At 38.4% G+C, this 23201-nt stretch overlaps 1 protein-coding gene across 1 annotated transcript in view; it reads left to right on the top strand.

Moving 5' to 3' along the window:
- Positions 1–21995, top strand: part of LOC133550061 (serine/threonine-protein phosphatase PP1-beta catalytic subunit-like) — a 38539-nt gene extending 16544 nt beyond the window's left edge. The window contains exons 2-8 of the mRNA XM_061896087.1: positions 2286–2417; positions 7694–7924; positions 8007–8111; positions 8184–8255; positions 13527–13678; positions 13805–13939; positions 20935–21995. Coding sequence (XP_061752071.1) covers positions 2286–2417; positions 7694–7924; positions 8007–8111; positions 8184–8255; positions 13527–13678; positions 13805–13939; positions 20935–21039 — 932 coding nt within the window. The 3' untranslated portion in view covers positions 21040–21995. The remainder of the gene's footprint in view (positions 1–2285; positions 2418–7693; positions 7925–8006; positions 8112–8183; positions 8256–13526; positions 13679–13804; positions 13940–20934) is intronic.
- The last annotated feature ends 1206 nt before the right edge of the window (positions 21996–23201 follow it).

The raw sequence follows: 23201 nt of genomic DNA on the forward strand, positions 1-23201 counted from the left end.
TAATGTGTTGAAAATGAAAATGGTGGATGTGTTACCTCGGCGACGTCACATTCTGACGTCATCGCCTCCAGCGTGATAAACAGAAAGGCGTTTAATTCGCCAATATTCACCCGTTTAGAGTTCGGAAATCGGTTAAAAAAAATAGATGGTCTTTTTTCTGCACCATCAAGGTATATATTGAGGCTTACATAGGTCTGGTGATAATGTTCCCCTTTAAGATCATGCTTTTGATCATTTGAGGAATATGAAGCCGGGTGGGGTGGTGGGTGGGAGGTTTCTGGCCGGCTGAAATATTGTGTAAATACTTTTATAACATGTTCTGGTCGAGTCCTCAATTACAGAATGATTAGCAGGCTTAATATTACATTTTATTAAATAATAGAGAAGGTTAAACCATTGTCATGCAGTAATATTAAGACCATTAACTGTGCAACATGTAACACGATGTATTGCATTTACTTTTTTATCGTATGTAAGTGCAGCAAGAATGCAATTACCCACAGTCAAATTAAAAAACAAAACTTCTCAAGTCAGAAGGATTTAATGTTAACAAGCATAGAGAACATTGTGTCCTTCCACATGTGCGTTGGAGCAGTTACTTAGTTTATGGCGCTGGCAAATCTGTGTCATTGCTTTATTTTAGCCTTTGCCCCGTGCTGTGTTCTGACCGAGGTAATCTCTTTTAAAAATGCCAGAGCTTGCAGGAGTGCAAGTACATTTATTCTTTTAGTGATATGTTTGCATGTGAAAAGGTGTATATGTCTATGATTGACGCTTGTAATTGTGCCTTTCTTCTTTGCACTGCAAATTAACGCGGCTTCACACCTGAAGGTCCTAACAATTTTTAAAAAGTACTTGAATTGATATAGAGAAAGCTTAGCTGGTGGAATAAAATGAGAGGTAAATCTATTTCACACACATTTGTCTCCCCTGTATTATCTAGTTAGCAAGGTAATCTTCCGGAGTTGAGTTTGCATCCTCCAGATGTTCCACATCTTACCTCCGCTCTAACTGCTTGCGTATCATAGAAGTACCGCCATAAATAACAAGGTATTTATGTCTTAAACAAGACTATGGTGAAATGTTCCCACACTTAACATGTTTTCAACTGCGATGTTGTTGTGATCGGTCGCGTTGACTTGCTTCTGTTTGGTAAAAACATGAGTAATGACAAGAGACGGGTACCGAATCCGGTACTTTTTTGGCACCGACCGAATTTAGCCGGTCCTACCAGGCACCGATTCACGTGAAATCTAACAATGCCATGTTTTGCTACCGGGTTTGCGTGTTACGTCACACCCGGTTGCTGGGCACTTCGGAGCTTGTCGATCACTCCAGCAGCACAGAGAGCGGACTCCGTCAAACTACCTCTAGGTAATGTTGCAACTTTGCAACAAAACAATTGACTCCAAAAATGCTCGAACATAAGTAAAGCTCCACTTTTCATAAAATGCGCTAGCTTGATGCTTATATAGATTGGCTTTGCTATTGACATGGTACGGATTCGCATCAGCGATTTCACACGGCGACTTCAAACATTCAAATTTGTTAATTAAAACTACAATTAGGGCTGGGTGATATTTCGATATACTCGATATATTGCGGGTTTGTCCCTGTGCAATATAAAAAATGACTGCATCGTGATATTCGACTATATGTTCTCACACAGTTGCTTTTAGCTGCAGGCATTACACTACATGCGTTTCACACTCTTTCTTGTCTCTCCTTCTCACAGAGACATAAACGTAGATTGTCACTGAAGGCTTCAAAACTATGAATGAACTCATGAGCAGTACTTAACAAAAAAATGTGAAGTAACTGAAAACATGTTTTATATTGTAGTTTCTTCAAAATAGCCACCCTTTGCTCTGATTACTGCTTTGCACACTCTTGACATTCTCTCGATGAGCATCAAGTGGTAGTCACTTGAAATGGTTTTCACTTCACAGGTGTGCTTGAAGCTCAGTGAATTATTATGCCAGTCCTTGATGACGATTATATGATGATCAGATCCCCCAGGACTGACTCCTTACTTTTCATGTCACGTGATTGAGAGAGAGCCCATCCCAGACACTTTTTAGGCCGTAAAATACGTCTTTGTCCGTTATCTCTCGACTTTGCCAGCTGCTGACGTGAGAAAACTTTTAGCCCATTCTAATCTTCACGTAGTAAAAATGGCGCTGAGCTCTACACTCACTACAACCACACACACACACACACAGTTTAATCTGTAATGTGTATAACAAGTGATGTTATGTGACCCCTTGTCGTTCTATGTGCCCCAGTGAGGGGATGTCGCCCAGGGAAGATAGTCCAGATGACCGAGGCAGAGGTGCGAGGTCTCTGCATCAAATCCCGGGAGATCTTCCTCAGCCAGCCCATCCTGCTGGAGCTGGAGGCCCCACTCAAGATCTGCGGTCAGTGTTCACTCTTTTCCTACGGCAATTCTGGTTAATATTGCCCCACGCCAGGCCTATAGGGGGCAGGAATGTGTAAAATTCCTCAAGCAACCGCAGTCTAACTCAGGGGTGCCCATTACGTCGATCGCGAGCTACCAGTCGACCGCGGGGGGTGTGTCAGTCGATCTCCAGCCAGGCTTTTAAAAAAAATAGACCTAAAAATTAGTGATCATCAATCTTCACCAAGACGTCACTTAAATGACATTCACGGTACCGGAGGGTCTTGTGAGATAACGCTGGCTGCTGCAAGATCATTATTATGAAAATATGACCGAGAGGAAGGCGAGAAACACTTTTTATTTCAACAGACTCTCGCGCCGTACCTTCCGTCAAAACTCTAAAGGCCGACTGCACATTTCCTATCTTCACAATAAAAGCCCTGCTTCATGCTGCCTGCGCTAACTAAATACAGAGTCTCGGAAAACTGGCGTGCACAAGCGATCCTCAGAAAGCTGGCGTGCACATCACCAGCTTTCCGAGACTCTTATTTTGTTAGCGCAGGCAGCATGAAGCAGGGCTTTTATTGTGAAGATAGGAAATGTGCAGTAGGCCTTTAGAGTTTTGACGGAAGGGACGGCGCGAAAGTCTGTTGAAATAAAAAGTGTTTCTCGCCTTCCTCTCTGTCATTTTTTTCATAATAATGAATTGGCAGCAGCCAGCGTCATCTCACAAGACCCTCGGGTGCCGTGAATGTCAATCAAGCAAGCTACGGAATTTGCCGCCAATGTTTTTCTTGTAAAGTGTATGGAAGCTGGATGAATTAGATGCCAAAAACCAACCACTTTCATGTGGTATTGTACAGAAAGGACAACTTTTTTTCTCCTCCATTTGAAAATGTGGACGTTATCATCATTACTGTCTGATTCCAATCAATGCAAGTCATCAGAATCAGGTAATACACCAACTTATATTCTTGTCTTTGTGAAAGAAAGACATCTATATGTGTTACACATGCTTGTATTATCATTAAACACATTTAACTTGTTTACAAAAATGTCTCTTTCATAAATAAATATATATAAATGAGGTAGATCCCCTCGAGTTGGTCAATTGAAAAGTAGCTCGCCAGCAGAAAAAGTGTGGGCACCCATGGTCTAACTGATAATTCACCATACACAGGAGTTTCCATTCATTATAGGTGAGTTGTTACTATGGTGATTCCATAAGCAGGGAGAGGTTACACACTCATCTTATGACGAAAATATGTATAGAGTACACAGTCTCAAGTTGGGTTGAGCTATACTTTAAATTTTGTTATCGATGTGATACTCATTAAATACAGGGCCAGTATTGAGATGAAACAATACTTTTTATTTCAATTATTCAACATAATTTTTTATTTTGCGATTTGGCCTTTAATTACAATTAACACAGGACACAGATTTAAGAGTAATGCCAAAAAAAATGTTCAACAAACTTATTTTTGTTGTTAATTTATTGATATGGGAGAGTGGCCGTGCCAGCAACCTGAGGGTTCCTGGTTCAATCCCCACCTTCTACCAACTTTGTCACGTCCGTTGTGTTCTTAAGCAAGACGGTTCACCCTTGCTCCTGATGAGTCATGGTTAGGGCCTTGCATGGCAGCTCTTGCCATCAGTGCGTGACTGTGTGTGTAAATGTGGAAATAGTGTCAAAGCGCTTTGTTTACCCTGAAGGTAGAAAAGCGCTATACAAGTATAACCCATTTAACATTTATTATTAGTCCGCAGTTCCCCTAAAAATACCTTTTGCTTGATGGTGGTCATGGTCTTTAAACAATCTTTCTCAAACTTACAAAGGCATGTACCTTCTTTTTTTTTTTTTTTGTGGTGATTTGGCTAAACCCCTTAAATTATGATATATTGTATATGTTATTATTATATAAGAAGTTTTTCTGTATTTTGAAAATATTAAATAATCAGGCAATGACATGCTATGAAATACAGTGTGGCAAAAAAGTATTTAGTCAGCCATCGATTGTGCAAGTTCTCCCACTTAAAATGATGACAGAGGTCTGTAATTTTCATCATAGGTACACTTCAACTGTGAGAGACAGAATGTGAAAAGTTTTAAGAAATGTATTTGTAAATTATGGTGGAAAATAAGTATTTGGTAAACCATTCAAAGCTCTCACTGATGGAAGGAGGTTTTGGCTGAAAATCTCACGATACATGGCCCCATTCATTCTTTCCTTAACACGGATCAGTCGTTCTGTCCCCTTAGCAGAAAAACAGCCCCAAAGCATGATGTTTCCACACCCATGCTTCACAGTAGATGTGGTGTTCTTGGGATGCAACTCAGTATTCTTCTTCCTCCAAACACCACAAGTGGAGTTTATACCAAAAGTTATATTTTGGTTTCATCTGACCACATGACATTCTCCCAATCCTCTGCTGTATCATCCATGTATCCATTTTGGTACAAACTCAACTCCTCTTGTTTGGAGGAAGAAGAATACTGAGTTGCTTCCCAAGAACACCATACCTACTGTGAAGCATGGGGGTGGAAACATCATGCTTTGGGGCTGTTTTTCTGCTAAGGGGACAGGACGATTGATCCGTGTTAAGGAAAGAATGAATGGGGCCATGTATCGTGAGATTTTGAGCCAAAACCTCCTTCCATCAGTGAGAGCTTTGAATGGTTTACCAAATACTTATTTTCCACCATAATTTACAAATAAATTATTTAAAATTCCTAAAACGTGAATTCCTCTATTTTTTTTTTCACATTCTGTCTCTCACAGTTGAAGTGTACCTATGATGAAAATTACAGACCTCTGTCATCATTTTAAGTGGGAGAACTTGCACAATCGCTGGCTGACTAAATACTTTTTTGCCCCACTGTACATTGTTAATTTAAATACATTGTTCATTTTAACAGCAGTTATTAGTTTAGTTTTAGTCAGTCTTTATATTAAATGTATTTTAGTTTTAGTTGTATTTTAGTCATTTAAATTGATCAGCTAAATTTTAGCTGACTAAAATTACAGTAAATTAAGTCAACTGAAATGTAAAGGATAACGCATGTTTGAAGTTGTTTTGAAACCACTTTTATTAGGTTATTGCAGAAAAACTAAATTCAAAACAAGACCTGCACGCCATGAATATGTCAAAAGGTATATTTCACACTAACCTTACTGTGTGTTATTATTTTAAGATAAACTTAAGCATTAATTGTTAATATATGACTATAATAGTCATATGAAGAACCAAACTAGTTGTATTCTGTATTGTGTATAGTATCTATCCCAGCTGCATTTGGGTAGAAGGTGGGGTACACACTGGACAAGTCGCCAACACAAATAGACAACATTCACACTCACATTCACACACTAAAGCCAATTTAGTGTTGCAAAACAACCTATCCCCAGGTGCATGTCTTTGGAGATTGGAGGAAAACAGAGTACCCGGAGAGAACCCATGCACTCACGGGGAGAACATGCAAACTCCACACAGAAAGACTTTGGGTTGTTCTTAAGAAATGTTTATGTATTAACTAAAAACACACCAAAAGCTTTTCACAAATAACACAAGGTAAGATGACTTCAGGCAGAAAGCAGCATTGTAAGTCTAAATGTGCTGCGCCACAAGAAAACCAACACTCTATACACAAGCACACACACACACACACACACACACACACACACACACACACACAGGAGTTATAGTCTATTTCTTTTGCTGTAGCTCGGAGTTTTCTTATATAACCAGACTGCATCACAGTGCCTGCCTGGGTCGCTCCGTGTCTCACACACACACACACACACACACACACACACACACACACACACACACAAACGCGCGCACGCACGCACACACACACACACACGTACACTCTCACACATGGCCTCCTCGTGTTTGTCACTGCGAGGGACACATACACACATGCAATGTCTTTACATCATTCAGTACACCTCCTGAAAGCACTGAAGCAAGCATTTTCTGGGCCGCAACTATCACTTTTTGGCTCCATAAGTAGTCATTCAAACAACATAGGCTGTTAGGGTGTGGTTTGTTATTAGCCCGATTGGTACCGGGCTGCAGAATAATTTTTTATTCATTTAGAAAAAAAAAAGAGGACCCCTCCACCCGGGCCACGGGACAAATTATTAAGCGTTGACGGGTCCGCGGATACAAAAAGGTTGGGGACCACTGCTCTAGTGGAGCAGTTATGTTATGTATTCAGGGTATCTGCGGGGTCTTAAAAGGTGTGATATCCAATTTTTAGAATTAGAATTGAAATGAGGGCTTCACAGTGGCAGAGGGGTTAGTGCGTCTGCCTCACAGTACGAAGGTCTTGCAGTCCTGGTTTCAATCCCAGGCTCGGTATCTTTCTGTGCGGAGTTTGCATGTTTCCCCCCGTGACTGCGTGAGTTCCCTCCGGGTACTCCGGCTTCCTCCCACTTCCAAAGACATGCACCTGGGGATAGGTTGATTGGCAACACTAAATTGGCCCTCGTGTGTGAATGTGAATGTCGTCTGTCTATCTGTGTTGGCCCTGCGATGAGGTGGCGATTTGTCCAGGGTGTACCCCGCCTTCCGCCCGATTGTAGCTGAGATAGGCGCCAGCGCCCCCTGCGACCCCAAAAGGGAATAAGCGGTTGAAAATGGATGGATGGATGGAATTGAAATGATACCTACGACGACTTACCTCTCCATTTCAAACACTTACTTGTGGTCTAGATCAGAGGTCTGCAACAGGCGGTCCGCGGATGAACTGCAGGGTGGTCGCAAATTATTTACTTGATTGGACTTTATCATATATATTATTTCTCACAAATGTAAATGTTTTTGAATACACTAACATTGATTCAATGCACTGCAAGCTTGTTTATAAATGGTGTTGGCATTAACCTCACTGTACCTCGCAGTTTTAATACAAACACATAAAATGTATTAATGTCAGCACTTAAGATAGCTAATGATTTGCCTTTTTAGTTTTTGGCTAACAATTTGCGCTGTTGTTACCAGCAAGCAATTTGCTTTGTAGTTGCCAGCTAGCAATTAGCACACCATTTGCCAGCCAGCAAATAGTGCGCCATCTGGTGGCGAGCAATTGGCACTCTTACTTCCTAGCCAGCGATATAGATAGATATACATATGTATATAATATATATATATATATATATATTTCTCCCACAACAAGGAGGCTGAAGAGCTGCAGGTTTGCCAAACCTGCTCAACTGTGACAAGCAAAGTGTGCTTGGAATATACAAAGTCTGAGTTTGTCGAATCATCTCCCCATCCTGTCCCCAGGCGACATCCACGGGCAGTACACAGACCTGCTGCGGCTCTTCGAGTATGGTGGCTTCCCTCCCGAGGCCAACTACCTGTTCTTGGGCGACTACGTGGACCGAGGCAAGCAGTCGCTGGAGACCATCTGCCTGCTGCTGGCCTACAAGATCAAATACCCCGAAAACTTTTTCCTGCTCAGAGGCAACCACGAGTGTGCCTCCATCAACCGCATCTACGGCTTCTACGACGAGTGTGCGTCTTAATAAAAACACAGACACACGCTTGAGTCATCATACAAACTGCTCATAGGCTTTTGTGTTTGCACTCCCACCAGGTAAGCGCAGGTTCAACATAAAGCTGTGGAAGACCTTCACAGACTGCTTCAACTGCTTGCCTATTGCTGCTATAATCGATGAGAAGATCTTCTGCTGCCATGGAGGTATAAATGCTCCTCCAGCTCATCTTCAAAGACTACTTTCCTTACCGAACTGAAGTTAAGCGTGTGTTGCAGGACTCTCGCCTGACCTGCAGTCTATGGAGCAGATCCGGAGGATTATGAGGCCAACAGATGTGCCTGATACAGGTATGCGTTTGTTTTCAGGTGACATGTGAGGACATAACCATTGATCAAAATAAGTGCAGTGGTACATGATAGGAATGGATTTAATCTGTTCCAGAGTTCATTTGTTTTAAGTATCACTCTTACCTTTTTAATGAAGTAAGTAGTGTACAAGCAGTAAGCGGTGTGTCCTAAAGAACAATGTTTCAACTATTAAGCCTATAAGGAAATGGAGATGATAATAATATTAATATCCATAATAATGGATTAGATTTATATGAAGTTTTTCTAAACACTCAAAAGCAATATACCTGTGATCAATTGTAACGAGCAGCTAGGGCATAAATGTGTGTAGTTTTTGTTGCTATGCTAGCGCTACCTTGCAGTTGCAGACTCAAATAGCCATTTAAGGTTCACTCAGCACTAGGGATGTATACCAAGTACCAGGTATGGGAACGGTTGACATTTGAACCGATACGGTACCTGGGAATCGATACCAATAGTCAACAGTACCAATTTTCAGGTCTTCTGTATGTTTGAATAAATATGAATTGTTTTTGATGATAAAATATTTTTTTTATATATTTAGAACTATGGTACATCTTTAGTCTTTATGTTTCTGCCCTCTTTTTGTGCCCTTGTGAGCATCATCCTTACCACTCTGCACTGTTTTACTGTGTGGAACAACTTCCCTTGTGGATCGTTAAAGTTTGTCTTAGTCTTAAATCATTTTGATTTGGTCGGTGCCAAAAAAGTACTGGATTAAGTACAGTTATCAGCGGGTTTTTTTTGGTTAGTTTTTTTCCATCCGGCTGACCGTCGTAATTATGACACGCGCGAGCTGTCACATTCCGCTGCTATGCATAAAAAAAAAAACATGAGTAAGATCTTATAATAAGATATAATATAGTTTTTTTTATTCCACAACAGGTAAAATAATGTGGTTGCAGTGCAGATACAAAAAGTCCACAAAATAAAGAGAAAAAACAAGAGGGAAACATTAAAGAACACGAAAGCCATAAAAGACATTCAAAGAGCAGAACTGATGCAAACAGCAGCCACTTCAGCGTCACCATTTCTAGTTGCAGCTACAGAAGTAAAAAAACTAAAACAAAAAATTTGCAATATATTATATACATATTGCACACATGTGATTGCTCCATCCATAGGCAAACAACAAAACAAAACAAAAACACAATTTCAACACCCACATTCACCGCAATGGCCTCTGTTGTGCTCCATGCCATCGTCTGCTGGGGTCGGGGGACAGCACGGCCAGAGACCGGGACAGACCCCACAAAGAAAGACACGTATGAGCGAGAATTCGCCCAAGGACCCCGATGTGTCCGACACATGCTCGTTCAGTCAGGGCTATGTGAAGCTTGTTTCATCTTTTGTAGAAATAAGTAAATAAATAATCAGCTTGAATAATCAGGACGCAACACCACATAAAAGATTGTAACAAAATATTTCCTCTTCAAAAGTCCCTCAGTCACACTGATAAGTTAGTGGTAGTTGGAAGTGAACGCGCTTTACTCACGAGCAGAGGTGGGTAGAGTTGTCAGAAGTTGTACTCAAGTAAGAGTACTGTTACTTTAGAGATTTATTACTCAAGTAAAAGTAAGGAGTAGTCACCCAAATATTTACTTGAGTAAAAGTAAAAAGTATGTTGTGAAAAAACTACTCAAGTACTGAGTAAATGAGTAACCTGTTTGTTTAATGATTACGGCAACAAATAATGCACAAAAACATAATAATAGCAACGAGCAAATTCAGAGCCAGGAATATATCTTAAGCAACTAAAACAATAATATATATTAAATAATAGTACATAAAAAAAATAAGGCACATTGAGCCACAATAACTTAACAGCACCTTAGGCTCAGTAGGCATTCATTGATTGATTGATTGAAACTTGTATTAGTAGATTGCAGTACAGTACATATTCTGTACAATTGACCACTAAATGGTAACATCCCAATAAGTTTTTCAACGTTAATCAATTACTTAATAAATGAGCAAGTCGAGGTGATCTACCTCATATATACATATACACACACACACACACATCATATACACACATATCATATATATATATATGTGTGTGTATATATATATATATATATATATATACATACATTTATATATACAGTATATAATTTATATTTATTTATTTTGCCGTTTTTGTTCACATGTTAAAGATGTTTTAATGAATATACATGCATGATGTTTAACATATAGATTCCTATCTTTCATGAAGACAAGAATATAAGTTGGTGTATTACCTGATTCTGATGACTTGCATTGATTGGAATCAGACAGTATTGCTGATAACGTCCACGTTTTTAAATGGAGGAGAAAAAAAAGTTCCTCCTTTCTGTCTAATACCACATGAAACTAGATGGTTTTTGGCATCTCGTTTGTCCAGCTTCCATATTCGTTTTTATACACTTTACAAGAAATACATTGGCGGCAAACTCCGTAGCTTGCTAGCCTGTTTGCTCTGGCTTTCGGGGACTCTTATTTTGTTAGCGCAGGCGCGATGGAGCGGCACTTTTATTGTGAAGACAGGAACTGTGCGATTTTGACGGGAAGTACGGTTGAAATAAAAAGTGTCTTTTTTTCCTTTGCACTTTTGATTGATTGATTGAAACTTGTATTATTAGATTGCACAGTACAGTACATATTCTGTACAATTGACCACTAAATGGTAACATTCCAATAAGTTTTTTAACTTGCTTAAATCGGGATTTTACGTGTGACGGTCATGTGACCGCCTGGCTCTGTTTGATTGGTCCAACGTCACCTGTGACTGCATTTGATTGGTGAAACGCAGGCATGCGTAGATCCTACGTTGAAAAACCAAAACAAACATTAATAGATAGATTAAAAAAAGTAGCGAGTAGCGAACTGAAGGTAGATAAATGGAGCGGAGTAAAAGTAGCGTTTCTTCTCTATAAATATACTCAAGTAAAAGTAAAAGTATGTTGCATAAAAACTACTCTTAGAAGTACAATTTATCCCAAAAGTTACTCAAGTAGATGCTCACGAGTCATGACCGCCACTACCATGCTTCATCAACCGTCGTCCAAGCGATCCAGTAATCTACAGGTCAATATTAATCCACTCAAAAAAGAAAAAAATTGAAGTAATATGATAATCTATAAAATTGCTCTGAAGCTAGATAGCATCCGCTGAAAGGTCTCTAGTCATCTGACATCAATCCCTTGTGCCGCGTTTGTGTGGCATCAAAACACAGCTTGCTTAAATGCAACTTAACATGCTATTTGATTGTATCGATTTACATAATATATATATTTATTTGATATGATATATCATGTAAAAGTTCTGTACTCTGCACATGGATGCCTTGCATGAATATTTCCAGTTAAATGTTGTTCCAATGAATAGAAACCAAGTGATGGATATGTGTTGTCTTTTTAAGATAATGACTGCATTGCACCTTAGACTGCAAACATAGTTGACTTGTTTAAGACTTAAAAAGCAGGTGTTGATAAAAGACTTCCCTGCTGTGAGATGTTACGTTATGTTGGTGGTGTACAACCTTTAGTGCCAGTAAAAATAGTTAAACAACTTTTTTTTCCGCATCTTACTTAAACCAATTACATATAGTACCGATTAATATTTATACTGGTATCGATAGTGATAAATACTCAACGATATACATTCCTACACAGCACATGTCCCATGAGATTTGCACAAGTCTTGCGTTATGTGGTCTCAGACAAACTTCTAAAAGTTTGCTCTACTTACTAAACTTCACATAACTTCAAAAAAATGTTTTGCGAACATTTTAGTCCGAGATAAAACAGCTCACTTCAAAGCTTTTTTTGGTGATTGTCATGGCCTAAAAAGCGTGAATCTGTGGCAACTTTTACAGACAAAATGTGTCGAAAGTTGCAATATTTTGAGGCTTTTTTCCCCCAATAGCATTAAATCAACTTGTAATGTTATACATTTTTTATGATTTTTTTTTTACTTTTCTCTGCAATGTAACCTTAAAAAACTAAACATTTTAACAAGAATGGTAAAACAAACATGGTATTGATGCTTTATTCACTTTATACTGCACACACCTCAAATAGCAGTAAAGTATCATACTCAGATGTAATTATCAAATTACTGCATTAGTTATAGCAAATTATGGGAATAATTATTTGTAATAACTGAAGAAAACACCACCCAAGGCTTCCTTAGTCTTCGGGATCTTCTCTGTCGTGCACAAGTTGTAGACATTTCTCATGTATATTTGAAACATTTGGCCATCTTACACATTCATTTATGTTCCCACACATTAACCCCTGCACATTAAAAGCACTGAATATAGGATAGGATAAAATAGGACTTTATTGTCATTGCACAAGTACAACAAAGCTATGTTTTCAGCACAAGAGAGTGATCTATTGCGCTTATTTTGTTTGCTTCAACATCTCTAACATGTAAATGCTGCCTCATTGCTAGGTCCGTCCATCCATCCGTTTTCTACCGCTTATTACCTTGTGGGATCGCGGGGGGCGCTGGCGCCTATCAGCTACAATCGGGCGGAAGGCGGGGTACACCCTGGACAAGTCGCCACCTCATCGCAGGGCCAACACAGATAGACAGACAACATTCACACTCACATTCACACACTAGGGCCAATTTAGTGTTGCCAATCAACCTATCCCCAGGTGCATGTCTTGTTCTTCGGAAAACATCCATCCATCCATTTTCTACCGCTTATTCCCTAAGGGTCGCAGGGGGCGCTGGTGCCTATCTCAACTACAATCGGGCGGAAGGCGGTGTACACCCTAGACAAGTCGCCACCTCATCGCAGGGCCAACACAGATAGACAGACAACATTCACACTCACATTCACACACTAGGGCCAATTTAGTGTTGCCAATCAACCTATCCCCAGGTCAGCATGGCTAATAAAATATGTTGTAAATTGTCATACCCTAATTAAAGGTTGAATAAATATAAATAAATACTTTTCCGGGGAAGTTTGTAGGCATTAGAGAGTCAGAGCTGTGAATAATTCACAGATTGGTTGAATCGGTCTGATTGCAACATTGCAAATTTTTGGAGAGACCAATACGAGCATTTCTGAAAATCTGTGTGAAAGAGGCTAATATTGGCAGCAGCTTGAAACTGAAACAGATTAATTGAATGTTTCAGAGAAGATTTGGTGCAGACTTACAGAACTATCCAAAGTCCTGATGTCCAAAGCTTTATGTTAAAAACACATTTCACCCCATGTCCTTTTGTCACATTCGTCATTGTCTGTTGCAGGCCTCCTTTGCGACCTCCTGTGGTCGGACCCAGACAAGGACGTGCAAGGCTGGGGAGAGAACGACCGCGGGGTTTCCTTCACCTTCGGCGCCGACGTGGTCAGCAAGTTCCTTAACCGCCACGACCTGGACCTCATCTGCAGAGCCCACCAGGTAAGCCGCCAAGGCGTTAAAAGCTTGCAACGGCGTGGGCGGATTTGGATGCCAGACGGAAAGAAATCTTGCTGCCAATCGATTGGTGTGGGCGTTTGGAATGATGTCACGTGTCCTCTTTTGTAGGTGGTGGAGGACGGATACGAGTTCTTTGCCAAACGCCAACTGGTTACTCTCTTCTCTGCACCTAATTACTGCGGGGAATTTGATAACGCGGGCGGCATGATGAGTGTTGACGAGTCGCTCATGTGCTCCTTCCAGGTACACACACACACACACACACACACACACTATATCTTACAAAAGTAGGGATGGGTACTGAATCCAAAACCTTTTTGACAACGCCTGAATTCTGCCAGTCTGGGCACCGAATCACATTAAATCCAAACGGTGCCATGTTTTGGTACCTGGATTGCTTGGGTCGTCAAGCCCAGTTGCCGACTCAGCACTTGCGGATCACTTCAGCAGCACTGGGAGCAGACTCAATCTAACTACTTTTAGATAATGTTGCAATTTTCAATGCCAAGAAGGTATTTGACTCAAGAAAAAAAAGCTCTGACGTAGTAAATTAAGGCTCCATTTTAAATTAAGGCTCCATCTTTGATGCTCCCATACATTGGCTTTGCTATTGACATGCTACTGTTCAGTATTAGCGATTTTAACTTTTTAATTTCAACCCCTTCAAATTTGTTAATGAAAACAATCACTAAGATGCACGTTAAACAGCTGGTATGTAATTACAATCTTTGCAATATTAACACTTTTTAGGGTGCAACAACAGACTGCATGACCAACACAGCACAAACTATACACTACTGCCATTTAACGTCTTGTATTTGCAACTGCTATTGCAACTTAGTGTCATACTGGACCTGCAAATGTAACTCAGAAATGTGATAATAGAACAAGTTATAACAACAGGACAACAGCTATCATACCGCTATCATAATTAATTTAAAACCTCTTCTCACTCCGGCGCTTACCAAAGGCATGCGGTAAAGGCCAGTATGCGCTAATTATTTTAAAACCTCTTCTCACTCTGGCGCTTACCAAAGGCATGCAGTAAATTTAGGCCTGCGCTTATAAATTTGGGTGTGATGTAAGGATACCATCATGAAAAGCAGATTTAATTAAAAAAACGTTATTATGGTCTTACCTTTACGTGTAAATGAAGTCCATGCGCAGCTCCTTCTGATCAAAAGCATCGTTTACTTCTTTATAGAAGTCTTCCTTATCTTTCTTCAGTTTTAAAAGTCTCTCTGTCTCGATGGAGGTCTTCTTTCATTATCTCCTGCTTCGATTGAAAGTCCAGTTTAGATTACTGTTTTATTTTAGATATGTAATCCTCCATGTTAAAAATGCAAGCGAGAGGAAAAAATAAACGATCGCTGCTCACCCTTGCTATTGTTGTCACTTCTTCTGCAGCCGAGTAGTCGCAAGAAGGATCACTAGCGCCCTCTACCACCCGGAGGCAGGAGTCATTTAATGACTTATATTTGACACATGCAGCTACGGTATATTAATAAAAAATAGCTGCTTACTGTTCTTTTTAGCATATTCAATAGCTTGGACCTTAAATCCTACTGAATAGCTCTTAATTTTCTCCCCTTTATGCGATTTCAAATCATTGAAATCAGCCTTCCCCATTTTGAAAATGATGACAGGAGAAGTGTCACTCGTGACGTGACGAGTTTGACCCTGCTGAAATTCTAGGCATATGCTAATTATTTTGCGAAACGAGTTTGACCCGGCGGAAATTCTAGACATGCGCTAATAGAAAGAATATTTTGCGAAACGAGTTTCACTCAGTAATGCTAAGCATGCACAAATTATTTTGCGAAACGAGTTTGACCCGGCAGTAATTCCAGGCAGGCGCATACTATATACCCGGTGGCAGTTCAAGAAATACGGTAATCCGCTCATTTTTCAATGTTGCAATAAAAAAAATCTATTTTTATTATCAAAATCCATTAACATGTATTGATAAACACAAAAGTAGCAAAATTGGTATTGTTGAGTACCAGCATCGATTCCCAGGTACCAGAAATCGGTTCAAATGTGAACGGTACCCATCCCTACACAAAAGTGAGGTCGGACTCTACATTTCATTTGATCTGTGCGAGGAACAATTCTAAAAAAAAAAAAATGTTGTGGGAAATACTTAAGAATAGTCAGTGTACAGCTTGTACAGAGCAACAGACAGCCACAGATTACTGCATCACAATGTCATGCAACCCCAGACCATCACACTACTGCCACCAAGACGCAATCAGACAATAATATATCCTTTTGGCCGTTTTTTAGTGGATCGTAAGGCCCAATCTCAATACAACTCCCACTCACTACCACTACATCCTCGAAATGTAGTAATTGGGACACCACTTGCTACGTCACTGCATACTTTACATTTGGGCACGTAAGCGACTACATAGTAAAGGTTGGTACATACGTCCCACATAGGGTTGTGCCGACACCAGTATTTAGGTACCAAAATGCATATCGTTATGTATTTCGATACTTTCTGATACCTTTCAAAATAAAGGGGACCATAAAAATTTCATTATTGGCTTCATTTTAACAGAACATTTATGATAAAACTTATGATTAAACATATGTTTCTTATTACACCGAAAGAACAATTTTAAAAGGTCGGAATTAAAATTAAAAGGCACATTTAACACATGGGCTTTTCTTATTGCACTCAAATAACAGTTTAAAATTATTTTACATATTAGATTAAAAAACCTGCCATGATGTAGAATTAGGTTGGAATATAATAGAAATCTTTATTGACATTGTATTAAATGCTTTGTGATTTATGGTTCCCAATTTGTATCTGTGCTTAAAATGCCTTAGTGGCCACATGCGTGGACAGCACCTTTTAGCGCTTATGTCCAAAATTGTGTACACTACTGAATTGGGGTCTTATAGCCTTTATGTGGACACTTATACTGCCATCTATTGGTGTCAGAATAGTATAACATACGATGGAATTTGGAAAAAAAAAGTGTAAAAATAAGAATTAGCATGTCACTAAACATGAAGTACACGTTTGTCAAAAGATGATTGTTAGTTAGTTGTTATTCTAATTACGGTCCAATAAGTCCAAATAGCAAAGAGAAATAAAAAAAGCATGTCAACAAACTGCTTGGGTCTTAAGAGGATAGGACAAATACAATCATTAGTAAATACTGAAAACAATGAGGCTAAAAGTACACAGATAATACAGGTAGCATGTTAAACACATTGTTTGGTGAGATGAGTATGATTATTTTGAAAATGGATGGATGGATGACATAAATTCAGAATGCTTATCATTATACTTCTTTGTACTTTGTAAGCACTTTAACTTTGAAGAGTTTCTTGAAGTGGATCATATTAGTACATTGTTTGATTGCTTTGCTTAATCCATTCCATAATTTAATTCCAGATTTATTGAAGGTCTTAAGTGTTGTACGTGCATACAAATGTTACAAATATTAAATTTTTGTCTACTGTATATGTTACTGCATACGTCAGCAGATTAAATTAGGAGCCTTTGTTTGCTTATTTACTACTAAAAGACACGTTTTCTAGTATTTTATTTAAGGGCAAACTTGCAATAAGAATCATATGTTTAATGTTCCCTAAGATTTTTTTGTTAAAATAAAGCCAATAATGCAATTTTTTGTGGTCCCCTTTATTTAGAAAAGTAATGAAAATTATCAAAATAATTTTGGTACTGTTACCTTGTGCAAAGGAAATTCTATAATTTTTGGAAGCTCATCTTGTATTTGACATTGTTTATAGGGCATTAAGTGTTCAACTTCAGCCTATACCAGGGGTGTCCAAACTTTTTCCACTTAGGGCCGCAGACTGAAAAATCAAAGCAGGCGGGGGCCATTTTGACATTTTTTTATTTTAAAAACCAATGCAATATATGTATAACCAATATACATTTCGGCCTCCATTCAGGCTTGATCCCGGGGACTCCAAAGGGTTTTGGTCAAAAAAATATAAAAAATGTGTCATTATTCAGTATTATTTTGTTTTATTATTATTCAAGTTTTAAATCTCCAGATCAACATTAGGTCCATCTGTCAATATAACGATTTCAAAGATTTAAGTTGTATGCTATTTTTGTCAAAGAAAACCTTGTTTTTTGATGGGGAAAAAAACACAAAATATGCAATATTATCACCCAATATTTTTTTTTAAGTGGAATATTTGAGATTATATAATAATTGGAGCCTTAAAAAAGTCAATAACTAATAACACCATTGATTTTAATTCATTATTTTTTGAGCAATGACACTTAAAAACAAATCACACTAAAATTATTGGGGATCCAAAAGGGTCCTACTCATTAAAGTGTTAAAAAATTAATTATAATTTTTTTTTACTGTTTACTTTTAACACAATAATCTCAAAATCAACTTCAGATCTATCCGTCAATTATAAGTTTAATTGTTGTTTATGTTTTTTGTTTGTTCATTTTAGGCCCTTCTTTAAAAAAACAGCTCAGTTTTTTATATGGCAAACACAAAATATGCAACATTTTCCCCCAAAAAATATCTCCAAGTGGAATATTCAATGTGGCGTAATTGGAGCCTTGAATAAGTCAATAATTCATAATGACATTGATTTTGATTCATTATTATTTTTTAAAGAGAGAAACAGCCTACATGGCAGCTTTGTGTTATTAGAGTAAATATTGCAATATTTTTTTGTTACATTTCACCCGTTTGCTCCTTTATATCACTTTTTAAGTTTTAAAGATTTTTCAATCATATTTTCAAAATGTGCGGTGGGGCCGTTAAAAAATTACTTGCGGGCCGCAAATGGCCCCCGGGCCGCACTTTGGACACCCCTGGCCCAAACCCTTTCGGTCTGCAACATTTTCAATTTATCAATATACAACTGTTTATGTAAAACTGTTTGTTTATTTTTTCGACCACTGACAGAATAAATTATAAACTAAACTAAACTAGCTAAACTAAAATATTGGTATCGGGACAACACTATACCTCAATACCCTTCATGATGCCCACTACTCCTACATGCATTGAGTCATTGGGACACCACTACCTTCATAGGAATGCACAAAAAGTAGGGCGAGGGGGTGTATTAAGATTGGACATAAATCTGTATTGATATACAACAGTGGTTCTCAAATGGGGGTACGAGTACCCCTGGGGGTACTTGAAGGTATGCCAAGGGGTACGGGAGATTTTTTTGAATATTCTAAAAATAGCAACCATTCAAAAATCCTTTATAAATATATTTATTGAATAAAACTTTAACAAAATATGAATGTAAGTTCATAAACTGTGGAAAAAAAATACAACAATGCGATATTCAGTGTTGACAGCTAGATTTTTTTGTGGACATGTTCCATAAATATTGATGTTTAGAATTAAGTTCATGAATCCAGATGGATCTCTATTACAATCAATCAATCAATCAATCAATGTTTACTTATATAGCCCTAAATCACTAGTGTCTCAAAGGGCTGCACAAACCACCACGACATCCTCGGTAGGCCCACATAAGGGCAAGGAAAACTCACACCCAGTGGGACATCGGTGACAATAATGACTATGAGAACCTTAGAGAGGAGGAAAGCAGTGAAAGAGGGCACTTTAAAGGGGAACATTATCACAATTTCAAAAGGGTTAAAAACAATAAAAATTAGTTCCCAGTGGCTTGTTGTATTTTTTGAAGTTTTTTTTCAAAATTTTACCGGTCCCGGAATATCCCTAAAAAAAAAAGCTTTAAAGTGCTTGATTTTCGCTATTTGCGATGCGACTATCCATTTCCCTGTGACGCCATACAGTGCTGCCAATGTAAACAAACAATGGCAGATACCACAGCAAGATATAGTGACATTAGCCCGGATTCAGACTCGGATTTCAGCGATTTAAGCGATTCAACAGATTACGGCTGTATTGAAACGGATGGTTGGAGAATGAAAGTATTGAAGAAGAAACTGAAGCTATTGAGCGAATAGCTATTGACGCTATCCATAGCCATAGCATGGCCGAATAGCTGCGTTAGCATCGCCGGTAAAATGTGCGGACCAAACGATCAGGACTTTCGCATCTCGTGACACTGGAGCAACTTAAATCCGTCGATTGGTAAGTGTTTTTTTCGCATTAAATGTGGGTGGAAGGAAACGTAATATAGTTGCAAATGCATCTGCAGGTTATCCATACATCTCTGTGCCATGTCTGCTTTAGCACCACCGGTAAATAGCATGTTAGCATCGATTAGCATAGCATGTTAGCATCGATTAGCTGGCAGTCACGCCGCAACCAAATATGTCTGATTAGCACATAAGTCAAAATCAACAGAACTCACCTTTGTGATTTCGTTGAATTTATCGTTGCAAATGCATCTGCAGGTTATCCATACATCTCTGTGCCATGTCTGTCATCGCCGGTCAAATGTGGAGACACTCCCGCACATTCAATGGGGGTCTGGCGGCGGACACTTTCGCATCTTCAGGCCAGTGGTGCAACTTGAATCCCTCCCTGTTAGTGTTGTTACACCCTCCGACAACACACCGGCGAGGCATGATGTCTCCAAAGTTCCAAAAAATAATCGAAAAAACTGAAAATAACAGAGCTGAGACCCGGTGTTTGTAATGTGTTGAAAATGAAAATGGCGGGTGTATTACCTCGGAGACGTCACGTTCTGACGTCATCGCAAAAAGAGCGATAAACAGAAAGGTGTTTAATTAGGCAAAATTCACCCATTTAGAGTTCGGAAATCGGTTAAAAAAATATATGGTCTTTTTTCTGCACCATATTGACGCTTACGTAGGTCTGGTGATAATGTTCCCCTTTAAGTTGATGATTACTTCTATGTGTAGAAATCTTTATTTATAACTTAATCACTTGTTTATTTTTCAACAATTTTTTAGTTATTTTTATATCTTTTTTTTCCCAAATAGTTCAAGAAAGACCACTAAAAATGAGCAATATTTTGCACTGTTATACAATTTAATAAATCAGAAACTGATGACATAGTGCTGTATTTTACTTCTTTATCTCTTTTTTTCCAACCAAAAATGCTTTGCTCTGGTTAAAGGGTACTTGAATTGAAAAAAATGTTCACAGGGGGTACATCACCGAAAAAAGGTTGAGAACCACTGCTATATAAGACACTGACTACTCCAAAGTACATCCAAGTTGACTTTGTAGTATTGTCCCCTGAGAAGATAGCCTGTAAGATGCCTTATGTTGTGGTCTAATGTTACTTCCTGTCGCTTCAAGATCTTAAAGCCCTCGGAGAAGAAGGCCAAATATCAGTACGGGGGGGTCAATTCTGGTCGGCCAGTCACCCCGTCCCGCACCACTCAGGCCCCCAAGAAGAGGTGAACGTACCACCTTCTGTGCACACAGTAACCCCAACACCACCTGGCTTATCGGAATACTCGTCCTCCCTCCCGACTCCACTGACAGCTCTTTTCTTAATGTGTACATACATTTGCTGTGACCAATCTTTTTTCCTGCCTGTTTGTTCATATTTTTGATATTATTAACACTTTACCGTGGTTTCTCTCTGTTGAGGTATTTCATTTCTATTTCCTTAAAAGGACAAATTAAGTAGACCTATTGCCTCTGTCGCTCATAACGATTTTTGAAATAGCCAACATGAATAACACAAATACGCTCACGTTGTGCATTAAGTATATTCAAACTACGAAAAAAAAAAAAAATACTCCACACCCAGTATTGACATGCTCCTCTATAATCCTCTTTGTCATGTGGTGAGAAATGCATTTATTTGCTGGCATTTCAGGAACTCAAGTGCTCAGTAATAGTCACCGGTCAGTATTTTTTATTCTTATTTTTGCAGCATATTAATGCAATATTTAGTGTTGCACAAAATGTCGTCCTTTGGTGGCTTTGAGGCAAAAATGTCCATCCTCTTCCTTCTTCCTCGTATTATTTTGTTTTGTTTTTTTACTATGTGCGCGTGGGTGCATGTCTCGCATTGCTACGTGATTGTGGCGCCCCCTGGTGTGTACATACAGTAGTGCAGCACCAAGTAGGCCTCAAAAACAACTCAAAAGTAACTGCAAAGATCCTCCTATTCTTAAAAAAAAAAAAACAGCCTCAACCCTATCGCAAATGTGTTCCGTTATACAGTTTGGATATTTCTCTGCTCAGTTTCTGTTTGCTCGAGTCACAAATTTTAATTTATTTCATAAAACAATCTTCGTTACGACGATGACGCGGAATGAGTGAGGTGTTAATTAAAACGTTTTTGCAATTTGTACAAGTTTGAAAGTCCTTAAATGAATAAAATATGTGGAATGAAAGTCTAAAAATTTGTTTTTTCTGTGTACTGCTTTTCCTTGCAAGGGTCACAGGTGAGCTGGAGCCTACCCCAGCTGGGGCACTGGTGCACCAATTTATTCCAATCACATAGACATGGTTGGATTGGGTGCAAATTAGTGTCCAATTAATCCAACATGCATGTTTTTTGAAACGCTAGTTTACTGCACAGAGGGACTTCTGTGGGGGTAATTTGTGTTTTTATTTAGAAAGGTTTTTATTTTATACTGGATTTATGTATGTTTTTTTGTTTGAACTTTTGAACTGTTTTTTTTACATCAAATTATGCAGAAAATGTAATACTGTTTTGTTTTTGTTTTTAAAGTAAAATTGTGGGTTTAAAGATTCAGTGCAGGAATATTTGCTGCTTCAAAACAAAACCCACTTCCGGTAAATTAAGACGGAGGCTATCCATCCTGTCTCACAATTTTGCGAGACCCTGGTCACGTGACTTCAAACATAACACTTCTGGCTGATTGTGCGTCAGGAGCGATTCAATTTACCGGAAGTGAGGTTTTATTTTGTTAACTTTATTTCAATAACAATATAATAAAGACATTTACCAATGAAAACAACAATATCCATGTATTTTATACATTAACAAGAAATTGTAACACAGATAAAGAAAGAAAAACTAAATAAACGTGTGGGGATAACACTTGAAAAATAAAAAGTGGATAAAAGTATCAAGCTACACTATTTGTTCCTAGATAGTAATTGTTTAAAAAAAGTAAAATGGGGGAGGTTATCATGACCTTTTTATGTTTATTTAGTTTTTTTATGTATTTTTTTAATGTTTGTTTCATTATTAGTGAGTTATGCATTTTTTCAAATTAGAATAAAATAAAAACATATTTAGTTTGCGTGACATTACTCTGGATTTTTTTTAGCATGGAGTGTTATTTATTCCACAGTTTGACTGCATTCTCAAAGTCTTCATGAAACTTACAATGCAGAAACAAGCAGTTCTTGTTTGAAATAAATCAATGCATGTTTTGTCAGTTCCAGACTGAAGATAATAAATCCCTTTGTAGACGTGACATTCAAAAAACTCATTTTTCAACATGACAAAATGAGTACTCATCCCGGATGAATTTGAAAAAATTAGTTATACGGGTAAAATTTCTGAATTATTTTAACACGCACATCTTGAACGTTCTTTGGGATGGTAAAAATGTTTTGTTCAGTAATTTTTTTTT

Source organism: Nerophis ophidion, linkage group LG03, assembly GCF_033978795.1.
Source record: "Nerophis ophidion isolate RoL-2023_Sa linkage group LG03, RoL_Noph_v1.0, whole genome shotgun sequence".
NCBI classification, from domain to species: Eukaryota; Metazoa; Chordata; class Actinopteri; order Syngnathiformes; family Syngnathidae; genus Nerophis; species Nerophis ophidion.